This window comes from Sardina pilchardus, chromosome 1 (assembly GCF_963854185.1).
Source record: "Sardina pilchardus chromosome 1, fSarPil1.1, whole genome shotgun sequence".
NCBI lineage: Eukaryota > Metazoa > Chordata > Actinopteri > Clupeiformes > Clupeidae > Sardina > Sardina pilchardus.
The window spans coordinates 45957720-45971891 of NC_084994.1; the positions used below are offsets into that span (position 1 = coordinate 45957720).

A 14172-nucleotide genomic window follows, 5' to 3' on the forward strand; every position below is an offset into this window, starting at 1 on the left:
GAACAAAAAAAAAGAGTTGAGGGGCCTAGCCTGTGTAATGTAAAGCGTTCTCCACAGACGCTGCTAGAAAATATATCGCGCCAATTTGAATAGAATATGACGTCTTCCTTTTATTTTCGTAATTTTTCATACTAACCTCATACTAACTGACCAGGCAATTATCAAATTTCCTCTTTCTAGAGCCATTTCACCAAGTTAAAAGATAAAGACAATGCTGCCGCGGTTTTACCGATTTCCGTCACTAGGGAGAGACGTGGCACGTCCTTTCTCTCAGGTTTCAAAACAGTCCAGCGCGGAACTCCGCTTTCTGCTGCAGCCGAAAGTGTCAGACAGACAGACGCAGTCTGTTCCTCTCTAGTTCGCTTACCTACACAGCCCGTGTAGCCTATGTGTGTGCGCCGCTCAAACATCCGCAAGCCGGGCTGCGGATCACGCCCGGTCTCCGACCACCAGAGAGGATGGGTGAAAAGCGAGACGAACCGAACCTGTCCTATCGCAATGGGATTAGTCAGATCCAGTTGTACGGAGAATTCACGACCAAGGCCAGCCGAAAGGTCAGGTATGCCGTGAGCCTGACGGAGAGGGATCTTACTGTCCAGAAGATCACCTCGGCACCTGCAGGACGGAGTAAGGTGGTCTTCAACTTGCGGGACTGTGTCGGATGTCGGGCTTTTAAAGCAGACGATAACACTGATGTGGGAGCATATTTTTCTGCCTACTTTTACCCGTTTAAGAAGCGATGGATGAGCTCTGGGGTAGCGCGACAACGGACAGAACAGTGCTTTCGGGTCGCGTCGGGATTGGACCCTCACTTGAACCTAGAGGAGGCTCAGCGATGGGCTCGAGCCATCAGTGAAGGCTCCGCGCATCAACGGCCTCAGCGAAATGGTGAGAAAGTGAACCTCGTCTCATTCTATTAAGTTTTCTGTCACCCTCATATACATGTAACTGAGAGCTAACGCCGTTATGGTTATGGTTAATTTTAGTAACAACTGAAAAACTAATTGGAAAGTCAGAGTACACATTTGGAAACAGAGTGACATTATACGGTCTTAAGTGTCTGTCTCGTAAGAGACTCAGTAACTCACACATATTGTGTCGCTGCAAACACAGTGTGACTCAATGGCAAAAAAAGTGTTTGCAGCGACATATTTGATCGTCTAGAAGAGATGAGAAAACCGCAGTCCCTCCCGTCTAGCGTGTAGCGTGAAAGCGCACCATGTTGCGCATGACAGAGCATTTGCAATTAAACTGCTCCCGCTTAGACTTGGTTGGATTTACCGTCTGAAAGCAAACACCTTGCATTAGGGGAATGCAGCTCCGTTGCTATGTCTTAGTTACGCGTTGACAACAGCAGGACGCATCCCCTTTCTATCTGAAGTCAAAGGAGCTTAGGACTCCCATCTCGAGTAAGTGACATATTCACTTGATAGGGTTAGAGAAAACAGAGAGGTTTTACATATTTATTCAAAACAATGCACATTTTCTATGTACGCAAGTCATTGCCAGAAAGGAAGCACTAGCACTTAATGTTGCTCCACTAAATAGGTGTGTGACCAGTCTTGTGAAGTAAGAGCTTGTGCTTACAGGTTCAGTGTCTGGCTCACTGTTAAGACTTTATGAAGCAATAGACTATTTAGTAATGGAGACCTCATTATACATTCATGTCACTATGAACCACGTAGCCCTACACAACACACACTGTAGTAGTCGTTGTCATCTGAAAGACTGACATTTTGGTGCTGCCCAAACATGGAAGTTTCATTTCAAACCACAAGAAGTTCCAACAAGGTCACACGGGTTCTCTCACTCACTTTCTCACATATGGGACACATAGGCTAGAGTCAAGGAAACTGACCAGCGCAGTCTTTTATAACAGTATCCCAGTCTTGGGTTTGGCTCGGTTGGATGTCCATCACTTCCTACCCACATTCCACAGCACGCCTCAGCCATGAGGTCTCATACCGACAGGTCATGTGATCTCCATCCTGGCCGTCCAGAAGACGGTGCTTTTTACAGTGGGTCATTCAGCCGTTCGATTGTACAGCAGATGTGAGCTCGGGCCGAGAGGCGTTGTTTACCCGGATTGCTGTGGGGAGAAAGCTAAACAGAATGTTATATTTAGTCGGCGAAGGTTGAGATTTGAGGTTTTTCCTCCGTGGCCATCTTGGATGAGACTTCACAAGGCTTGTCGTTCTGGAATACAACTGCATCACTGTCTCTAAACACAGTCTCCAATTTAGCCAGTCAGAGGACAAGACCAGAAGGGCTTCCTCTGTGCCAGCAATGATATCTGTCTTAAAGTGATGAAAACACAAATCACAAGTTTGAGGACAAGATAATGTAGGGCTTAATTTAAATTTACAGAGGTGCATAAAGTGTTAGTGTTTTTTGTGTGTGCACTGTGTGTGTGTATGTGTGTGTGTGTGTGTGTGTGTGTGTGAGTGATTGTAGTGGAGTCAACCAGAGTGTGTCAAAGCCAACCAGACCTATGAGAGACGCAACAGCAAGGGGATAGGGCCCTCAAGGAAAGTCCCCTTTGTGTGAGGCCTCATCTGAAACAGTCGTTCCCAAACAGCAGTGGCTACGCCTGGATTGCGAGCCCAACTTCAGGCGCACCGTGCCAAGTATAGCTCTGCGTGTGCGCCGCCATCAAAGACGACGTAGCGCGGAGCGGGATGCAAATAGGGTATTTTTATCTGTGCAATGCATTCATTCATGAACTCTGTGCGTGAGATTTTAAAAAAACCCACACAAAGCCCATTCCACATCCAATAAAGCACAGCGCTCCCCAGCGCAAAAAAAAAAACACGCTCGCGCCCTCGTTTGAGTTTTCCGCGGTAATGTCCCCTGTGTCTCCTCTCATCTCTTCTGTGGATGAAAATGTGCTTTAAAATAGCAGCAAACGGCTCTTATCTGCTCAGCGCTCGTAAGCAGCCGCGGAATAACAATCCCTCTGAAAGTTCAGACGAGAAGCTCTGTTCCGGTCCGCTCTGCTCTGCATGGGGTTATAGGATACCAGAGGTCACCAGGGGTCATCTCAATGACGACTGTAGGAGTATGGAAGAAAAGGACTCACACTCCAAGTATGCTTAGTATCTACATCTCAATCTTCACACCCTAGAAAGATCCAGATATTATTACAGTACGTTTTCCGTTTCTCCATAATGACCATAATGTATCATAATGACCATAAATTTAATTAAATCAAAACGCTGCCAAGTCGTAAATAGGCTAACGTTCTCTCCCTCTCTCCACTTCAAGGTGGTCTAATATTCCAACTATGCTGTCTATTATTAGTGCACACACTGCACACTTTTATACTCTCCTCGCTTCAGAAAGTTCTAGATACGATCAGCTCCGCCACAACGGCCGCAGATGACTAATAATTCAAAGCGCTGCCCGCTAGCCATGGCCGTGCTACTGTGTGCTGTGCTGTACTGTACGGTGGCGTAGTGTACTCGCGTCGCGTCCATTCGCTCCGCTCCGCGCCGCTCACAGGCGGCAGAAAGCAGGTCATTCTTGCTGCGCTGGTGGTATTATTAATGCATCAGCCTCCTCCGCCGGCCTCCTATATGCAGAGTGTGCACACTGAGCATCTGTGTGGTGAGTTACGAGGGGCAGTTAAAGCGGGTGGAGAGGGTATTAATACCCCACCCACACGCCCCCACCAGCCCAGCGGGCCGGCCGCTGATATTTATGTTGGCTCCTCTCGGACCACTGGAAATCGATGGACATGCATTTTCGCCCCCCCGCCCTCAGCCCCTGGTGACTGGACGTTGTGGGCAGCTGCTGCAGAGCCAAAGGAAGCGACCTGAGCTACTCAGAACGTGGGTGACGGACGGAGGAGGAGAGGAGGTTCTTACAGGAGGACCGGAGCTGACCGGAGGGAGTGTACCGTAGAGAGAGAGAGAGAGTTTGAGGGATGTGAAGGCCGAGGTCGAACTGCTCCTGCAAAAGCCGCAGCCTTCAGACGGATACGGCGGCTACGGGATGCTATTCATTGCTGCCTGGCGATCGGCCAGTCAAGTCAAATGAGAAATGATTATGCAAAGCAGTCTGACTGCACTCAACCGTCAAGTGGTCGAGAGAGAGAGGGAGAGAGAGAGAAAGAGTGAGAGAGAGAGAGAGAGAGAGAGAGAGAGAAAGAGGTTTGTGGCTATACTCACAGTAGACTTCCTGCCCGCACGCTCAGACGAAGAGTAGTGGCGGCTGCAGTTTCCCTCCCTTTTAGCGTGAGAGGAAGAAAGAGTTTAATTTTCTCAAAAATGTCAGACATGCGCTCAGGGTCATGTTTCCAGTCCCAGATGTGGTGCCACCTGCTCGTTATAAGAGGGCCTCGCTCACTCTCAGCAAGGCTTTTGAGTTGCTGTAGTTTAATGGGCAGTGTTATGTCTGGGCTCTGCTCTTTTGCCTATGGTGTGGTTCATTCATACACACACACACACACACACACGCACACAAATGTGTGCCGTTACACACAGTTACAAATACATACACAGACGTATGCACCACGAAGAGTAAACAAATACTGTATAAACACCTACACAGACACACACACACACAGATGTGCTGTGGATACACAGATAGAAACACACACACACACACAGGTGCACGCACACACACGCACACACACACATACTGTACACACACACACACACACACACACACACACATTCACATACACATACACACATATGTGTTCTCCAGATAAACACACACACTCCCGCACCTGTGCGAAGTGTGGTCCCAGGCGTCCTATGAGCTCAGGCAAAGAGATAATGAGGAAATCAATGGGCAGGTAAATGAGAGGCTGTGAACAGCCAGAGAGAGATGAGAGCTGGACTCAGCCAGCCATTGTGCTCTGTTCCCCACAAGGCCTCCAGAGGATTTAAACACTCCGTGTGTGTGTGTGTGTGCGTGTGCGTGCATGTGTGTGTGTGTGCATGTGTGCGTGTGTTTGAGAGGATAACAAAGAAGTCTGTCCTCGCTAAGTCAACACTTAAGTATTTTATGTGCTGGAGGTTTATAATCTCGTGGCTTTTTCTTTTTGGTACATGTTGTATGTGCCTCTGTTGTCAAGGCTCATGAGTGTTTATCATAGACAGCACTCAGCCAAGATGGAATGGAATACCATTAAGTATGTGAATGCGCATGACATGTACAGTATGTGTGTGTGTGTGTGTGTGTGTGTGTGTGTGTGTGTGCGCGCTTCAGCAGCAGAACATAAGCATTAGTCTCTTCTATGCCTCTTTCTCTCCCTCCCTCCCTTGTTCTTTCCCCTCCGTCAATCTCCATCTCCTCCCTCCCTGGGGACGGCTGTGAGGCTGCTCTGCTCTCTCTCTCTCTCTCTCTCTCTCTCTCTCTCTCTCTCTCTCTGGGATGGGCTTGATGCTCTGGCAGGTGCCTCATCCTCTCCTCTCTCTCTCTCACACACAGACTCCGGCCATTCACTCACACAGTAGAAGGGCCTGGGTTTCATGTAGCTGATAGATAGATAGATAGATAGATAGATAGATAGATAGATAGATAGACAGATAGATAGATAGATAGATAGATACTTAAAGGAACACTTCACCGTTTTTTCATATTAAACTACGTTATTCCCTTAATTAAGACGAGTTGATACATACCTCTCACGTTTCAATGCGTGCACTCACTGGCTCTGGCGCGCGGCGCAACTTTGATAGCATTTAGCTAGCCCAGTTCATTCATTAGGATCCAAACAGAGATGAAGTTAGAAGCGGCCAAACACCTCCATGTTTTCCCTACAGTATATTAAAATACAGTTACACGAGTAGTCACACGACCAAGTATGGTGAGACAAAATAAAACGTGGTGCATTTCTAAGCAGGCAAAAGGGATAACTATGTTGTGTGGCGGAATAACATTGGGAGCACTTAGACTCAGAGACTGAAAGTGCAAGAGTGAGGATATTACTGCGCCACACAATATAGTTCCCTCTTACCTGCTGTGAAGTGTTCCTTTAATTCATCCCGAGGGAAATTCTAGGCATCTAGTAGCATATACAACCATAACACAACAAACACATACACAAATATATCTCACATGCATAAAAATCACAGAGGGAGCATGTGAAGTGATCACAAAGGTATTTTATGGACTAACCATGTGATGCATTGGCCATGATAAGGTGCTATGGTAGAGTGTGTGCAGTGGTGGTAGTGCAAAAGTGAACAGAGCTGCTATTGAACAGTACAGTACAGTACAGTACAGTACAGTATGTTATAGCCCCAAAACGGGCAGTGAACTAAACACTCCCCAAACAGCATTTTTTAACCAGCTCTGCAGTTGTGACTCCAGCTCAATTCCAACAACAGAGCCAGATCTCCTTACCAGCCTGTTCAGCCTGCTGGTGAACCTGTCTGTAGCACCACCAGACTAAACAGCCACTAACTGAACGCATGCGTCAATTACGGAACATATTAGTGTCTCACTTGAACATATAGTAACTTCAAGAAGGGCTCCCTTTAGTAGTTCAAAGCACATGCATTTGCGGGTGTCTGTGGGTGCTTATCCGTGACAGAATGTTCAGTTCAGTTTTTCTTCCTCGTTAGTCAGACTTAAGTGCACCAGAAGCAGAGGGTCTGACTGTGGGATGAAATACAGTATAACGAACTCAAGGGCTATTTTAGGCAGCAGGCAGCTGCCCGCCTCTCTTGTCGTTTGTAGTGTGTGAGGAGGTTCGACTTCCTGTGAACATCAGATCCATCAGATGTGGGTTCCTCAACGCCACCTGAACAATTCTGAGAGAGTTCACAAGGGGAACTACTCAAGACAATGACAGCTTGTGATAGGGAACATCCCTCCAACAGATGTGCTCTCTCTTTCTCTCTCTCTCTTCCTCCCTCTCTCTCTTGCTCACACACTTTTACTCTTTCGCTTTCTTTCTGACTCTGGTTTTCCCTTTACTCATCTAGTTATTTCCAGCATTGTGCCGTTCAGGTCAGCGTAGCTCAACACAGGAAATCCACGAGGTCATCTGCACTTTTTTTCCTCACAGACCCACCTTCACAGAACTGAAGATCGGTGAGGTCCAGCCAGACTGACGTGATTCCTGTGGTCTAGTTGCATCTGATGTACTGAGAGTGAGAGCATAGCAAGACAGACAGAGACATCTGAGTGGAAGCTCATAGAGAGAGAGAGAGAGAAAGAGAGAGAAAGATCAGAGAGAGAAAGAAAGAGAGAGAGAGCGAGAAAGAGAGAGAGAGAGAGAGAGAGAGAGGAGATCCAGTATTGATGAGGGAGGGATCTGGTATCTTCTTGTCTCTGAGGTACTCTTGCCATTCTCAGTAGCAGCAGCAGTACTATGTAAAGCACACTGTTAAGTGAGCAGCACACTGGAGCACAGACAGAAAAGGGCTGAGTGAGAGATCACAGAGAGAGAGAGAGAGAGAGATCACAGAGAGAGAGAGAGAGATGAGATCCAGTATTGATGAGATAGTGATCTGGTGTTAGCTTATCTCTCTATGGTGCTCATGACATTCTCCTTTACAGTGACAGCACTCCTCCGATCACACACAACACACTCACACAGGGACTCATATGGAAAGCACACTATTAAGTGAGAGAGAGAGAGATAAAGAGAGAAAGAGCGGAGAGAGAGAGAGCAGCCCCCATACTCATGGGATCAGGAGACACTGTGTAAGTCATCCTTCGCTGCAGGGGTGTGCTTTCCTTCTGTGGTGGATCGACACACACACGCGCACGCGCACACACACACACACACACACACACACACACACACACACACACACACACACACACACACACACACACACTCACACACATACACACACACACCCTTTCTCCAGTGACAGAGAGGAGACATTAGCCCCAGGGTAGTGGACGCCTGCAACCTGGCCCGGCCAGGAGGCGAGTGGAGAGGGAGACGAGGCCTCGTGTACTCAGGACGCAGCTCAGGTGGTGAGGGGGCGGTGTGGCAGTCAGCAGGTGCGGATCACTCATTGAACAGGGGTGGAAAGATGAGCAAGGGATTGGCGTGTGGATGATGGCAGCTCGGATAGCCCTGTGTCTGTTATTTTGTGTCACTGGCATACAGTTACAGTTAGCCTCTACTGTAGTGTTCCATTTTAAGCACACATGTGTGAGTCGAGGGTTTTTTGGTCGAACAAATTTGAACTCTTTCACTTCCCTACTGGCTTCTCTTAAGGTAAGCTGTGAAAGATAAACGTTGGCAGTTGACAAAAAAAAAAATTAACCGAACACAGATCCTGGCGTTCATTCATAGCGTCGTGGCTGTAGACTTCTTTCAGCTACAGATACATACTTGAAGTCGTTGTTCCATCGACTTGGGCTTTACTTCCTTAATGGAGGCTGGTCAGGTTGCATGCGCTCCTTGGAGCTCCAGCAGAGCTCATTCCATTCACACGAAGAGGCGGGGTCATCGATGGCATCATGAAATATTGATGCCACTGAGCAAGCATGACTTAGCTGGTTAGTGGAATCCCAGAGGCACTTTGGCCTAGAACTCATTATCTAGGTTACCTGACGTATCCGGTTTCATGGCTCGATCAAGCTCTCTCTCTCTCTCTCTCTCTCTCTCTCTCTCTCTTTCGCTCTCTCTCTCTCGCTATCTCTCTATCTCGCTATTCTCTGATAAGGTGCTCTGAGTGTTTCTTCGGTCACTTGCTCCAGCACAGGTGGAACGGATGCAGGTCGCTCCTTACCTAAGGTTTATGGCTTGTTTTTTAGGGTGGCGGCTCTGATAAGCCTATCTCTTAGTTGCTACAATCACGATAGCGCGTGAGCAATCACAGGGTGTGTGCACATAGACCAATGGTATATACAGCACCACGTGTGCTAGCCATTCAGAACGCATGGATGTAAACAGAGGTGTCTGATAAGTGTGGGAAAACACGAAACTGGGTTTTGTTTTTGTCTTGAGACCCACTTGTCAAGGACAGACCAAGGGCATCTGATCTGGTGTAAGGACAGCGGAGAGGAATAGCCAATTGAGTTTTCCTCACGCTTGTACGGTGTTCATTTTAGGACCGTACGCTTGTCTTCTTCTCCTCATTAGTCATGAAGACCACCAATGCCTGGAGGTTCAGCATCTGAGTGTAAACCTGTGAACCTGTGTTTCCTTGTGTGCAAATTGGCCAAGCAGGCAGCTTAGATGTTGTCCAGATGAATTGGTGCCACCGTTATATAGTGTAATAATTTATATATATTATATATATATGTGTATATAATATAATGCTGGCTGCAAGTCAGGGCAGACCAAGGGCGTCTGATGGTGAAGGACAGAGGAGAGGAATAGCCAGTGGAGTTGTCCGATTCCTTAGGGGGAGACAGAGTAGCGTATTGACTAGGGTTAAAGAACCCCCCATACATATACCCCCCCCCCCCCCCCCCCCCTACACTCACACACACACAAACACACACACACGCCGCAGGGTCATCCGTCATCGCTGCCTCCTCCTTGTTACTGTCATTTAGCTATTTCAAAATGCTGAAGGACACTGCCCCCCCCCTCCCCCCCCCCCCCCCCCACACACACACACACACACTCACACACTCACACGCCGCGGGGTCATCCATCGTCCCTGCCTCCTCCCTGTCCAGCCATCCCTGACTGGGGCAGCATTATGGAGAAGTGGAAGTCATCTTAGTCCTGGAGTGACTACTCGGAACGGAAACGGCTTGACTTGTTACTGTCATTTAGCTATTTCAAAATGCTGAAGGACACTGCCCCCACCCACCCACACACGCACCTACACCCACACACACACACACACAGGCTAGGGCAGCATTATGAAGAAGGTGAAGTCATATTAGCCTGGAATGGTAAACCCCTCCACACACACACTCCAACATTCCTCCCCATCCTACAGAAACGACTTGACTTGTTACTCTCATTGAGACATTTCAAAATGCTGGAAGATTAAAGAACTCCCCCATACACATATATTTCTCCCACATCCACACACACTCATACACACACACACACACACACTGACGGACACTGCTGTGTCCTCTCTGCTTGCCTCCTCTCTGTCCACACAGCCTACTTGACACTCCGCTCATGAGATGACAAAGGCTCAAGGTCAAAGCCTCATTTCTGAAAAAAAGAGGAAACAGTTAGAGGAACACTCCAGAAACGAGGTCAGAAAACCGTTAGAGTGCGATTCAGACTTTGATCACTTGCCATTCAGTGGTGATTTCTCATTGATGTTGCCTTGTTGCGAAATTGAAAAGTAGATCCTGGCTGTGTCGCCACATATCCACACAGGGCATGGTTTGCATGGTTTGCGTGATTTGGCATAAGTCGTTGCCTTAATGTTAGGCCCACAGGGAGATCTACCTTTGAAGCAAAACAGAGACGTTGCTAAGAAATAAACAACCCCTCTCTAACGCTCGACTAACCTAAGCTGGCGAAATTGCTGAATGTACTGTAGGAAAAGAAAAAAAAAAAAACTGGCACGTCAAAATCACAAAGGAGGGCAGACAACAAACAACACAACAACAACAACAAGCACGACATAACAACAGCAACAAGCACGACACAACAACAATAAAAAGAACCCATCCTTCCTTTAAGATGCCCCCCCCCCCCACTGCACTCCCCCTTCGTTGAATCCCTGTGCTCTGCTGTGACCTTTGGCTGAGTGCGAGTGCGGCGTGCTGATGAGATATCATTAAGCCACGCTTGCGTGCCTGCGCTCATAATTTGCCGTGCGGCGTAAGCAGCATTTGTTGCCCCAGCCGTCTTGTTTTGCTGCTGTCAGGGAGACTCAGCCGTAATGGCCCTGGATGCAATTGTTGTTTATCTTCAAAGCGGTTTGTGCAAAGCGTCAACACCCCCCCCCCACCCCCCCCACCCCACACACACACACACACACACACACACACACACACACACACCTCACCCCACCCCCAACCCCCTTGACTGGCTGTCGAGCTGACCAGCGCAACGAGGATAGTGGGTGTGTAATTGTGTTGTCTTAGCGCAGCATCTTTATGGAGGAGGTAAAAGCCCAAGGATTGTCTTTTGGTGTTGAAACTGGGGGGGTGTCGTTGTGTTGTGCTGTGTTCTGCTGTCTGCAGCTGCAGTGTGTGGTTAACGAGGGGAAAAATTAGATGTGAGTCTACGTGAATGCATGCACACACACAGGCACACAGACTGACAGACAGACAGTGTCACACACACACACACACACACACACACACACACACACACACACACACACACACACAAACAGTGACACACACACACACACACACACACACACACACACACACACACACTCACATCTCACCACAGGATGTGATGAAAGCCTCCCTCCGTGACCTTCTAGGGGCAAACAGTCTATTCATACATCACTAGCCACCAGTGAACATGCTCGGAAACATGATTGCATGGGACTCGGATCTTTGCAGAGCTCTGGGTTTGTGGATATGGTTTTAGGGAAAGTGAGGAGAGGCGAGGGGGGAGAGAAAGAGAGGGGGAGAGAGAGGGATGGAGGGAGAGAGGGAGGGAGAGAGGGAGGGGAAACATGACTACAGAACAAACAGCACCATCTAGCATCATTTAGTCACAATATTCTAGAAGTGCTGCCAGGGCCCTGTTCTAACAAAGGGCTCTTTGTGCAGCAGAGAAATAACAATGAGCGATGTATAATTCTAGAGAAACAGATAGTGCGCTGTATTCACCTCACACTTGTGTTTAGACAGGCCTGATAAGGTGATGGGTTCATCGTCAGTCCGGTGTTCTATATACAGTATAAATCTCTAAGCTGAATAGGCATGAAGGGGTACTGGAATTTGCGTGTGTTTGTATACGTTTCTGTTATGTGAATGTGTGTGTGTATGTTTGTGTGAATGTGTATATTTGTTATTTGTATGTATGTATATGTCTTTTGTATTTGTATGTGTATGTGTTGAAGGGACAAGTGTGTGCATGTCTTTTTGAAAGCCTGTGTGTGTGTGTGTGTGTGTGCGTGCTTTGTCTCCTGTTGTGTTGTGCGGTTTGTTAACACACTCCTGGTGAGTGCTGTTTGAAAGTGAGAGCCAAGCTCCTCATCGTACAAGCGGATCCCTGTAAGCGCTGGCAGGAGACCCTGTAGGCAGTGCCCCGGTGCCAACCCAATGCCAACCCAATGCCAGCCCGGTTGCCACTTAGCTTATTTTCCACTGGCCAAGCTTCGCCCTCTCTGCAGCTCTCCACGGAGCCAATCTGGGTCAACCGCCGCAAAACAAAAATTTGCTCGGGACCTGAGCAACGAAATAAGTAACGGCTGCGACGACGTCTCCCAGATGTTTTCTATTGAGCATCATCATGGGAGGAGGGACGCGGATGAAGGTTCCGGACTATTTAGGGAGCGCTGCGCCATTAGGGACGTGGCCCGAGGCTCACAGCGGCGGTGGTGGCGGCGGCGGCGGCACAGACCTGTGGTGAGGCGGCGAACCCTCCCTTCATTTCCTGCCCGAGCCTCACCCCATCGGAGGAGACTCCGTGGGGAAGAGAGGCGGCATGGCGGCAGCTCCCATCAAAGATCTTAGCTTGTAGTGCTCTAAAATCTTTGGGTCGCACTGCATTGGGGTTGTTACCACCAAAGATCTTAGAATGTAGCGCCAAAGATCCTTAAGAACTTAAGAGCTTTTTCAACCGTCTCTGGTAGCACTCTACAATCTTTGCGTCGCACTGCATTGGGGTCATTCTCACCAAAGATCTCAGAGTGTAGCGCAGTAGAACACAGTTCTCCACTCTTGCCTCTTGGCTTGAATACCAGTGACATACACACACACACACACACACAAACACACACACACACACACACACAGACATTCACCAGTGAAGCCTTTCTCTTTTCCCCCACTGTAGTGCGTCCTTGTGTTTACAAATAGGAGGCTTCCTGACCGTAGTGAAATTGCTATGTGCGTGTTTACTCAAGAGATTTGGTGGTGTGTCATGCCCAAACCTGCCAATTAAGCTTTATATGGGCCTATTCACGAGGGCCAGTGGACATGGACTGTTCCAGCCGCATATCAAAGCTCTTGTTCGGCCAAATTATATGAGGGGTTGTTTTACTGAGGTGGCTGTACATTGAAATGGTAAATGCACTATGGTAGTATAGCACGGGGAAAAGTACTGATGATGAGGTTGACCAGAGCTGTACATTAAAAAAGACAGGACTACTGTATAACATAATATAGAGAGATACAGAAAGACAGTCAATAAAAATCGTTTTAAGAATGATAACAATAATAAATCAGTACGAAAGGTAAACACTACTACTGCTACTGATAATAATATAAAACAAAATTAAGTTAGATCATAAGACAAAAATAATTAAAATGCCACGCACTATTGATGCCGTTGCATTCCAAATGCTTAGCCTCTTAAGCCTCTGTTTTTGTTTTTGGTAGAAACTTGAAGTGTTATGCCCGAGGGGCTGATCCACCACCAGTGGAGGGAATGTATACCTCTTCTTACATCTCCTCTCTTCTCTCCCCCTCTCCCTCTCTCTCTCTTTCTCTTCTCTCTCTCCCTCTCTCCTTATCTCAGGTATCCTGTACAGTGAGGTGCGGCGTCCCTGTAAGGTGCTGCTGCTGCTGAACCCCCACAGCGGTAAAGGCCAGGCTCTGTCCCTCTTCACCGGACACGTCCAGCGCATGCTCCACGAGGCCGCCATCCCACACACTCTCGTCGTCACAGGTACACGCCAACACACACATCTCTCACACACACCTGTCATCACAGGTACACGCCAACACACACATCTCTCACACACCTGTCATCACAGGTACACGCCAACAAACACATCTCTCACACACCTGTCGTCACAGGTACACGCCAACACACACATCTCTCTCACACACCTGTCGTCACAGGTACACGCCAACAAACACATCTCTCTCACACACCTGTCGTCACAGGTACACGCCAACAAACACATCTCTCTCACACACCTGTCGTCACAGGTACACGCCAACAAACACATCTCTCACACACCTGTCGTCACAGGTACACGCCAACAAACACATCTCTCACACACCTGTCGTCACAGGTACACGCCAACACACACATCTCTCACACACCTGTCATCACAGGTACACGGCAACTAACACATATCTCACACACACACCTGTCATCACAGGTACACAACAAAACACATCTCTCACACA

General features: G+C 48.1%; 1 protein-coding gene across 1 annotated transcript in view; it reads left to right on the forward strand.

Annotated features, from left to right (window-relative positions):
• The first annotated feature begins 356 nt into the window (after nucleotides 1–356).
• Nucleotides 357–14172, forward strand: part of LOC134092966 (sphingosine kinase 1-like) — a 23189-nt gene continuing 9373 nt past the window's right edge. The window contains exons 1-2 of the mRNA XM_062546173.1: nucleotides 357–888; nucleotides 13553–13702. Of these exons, the coding sequence (XP_062402157.1) occupies nucleotides 459–888; nucleotides 13553–13702 (580 nt within the window). The 5' untranslated portion in view covers nucleotides 357–458. The remainder of the gene's footprint in view (nucleotides 889–13552; nucleotides 13703–14172) is intronic.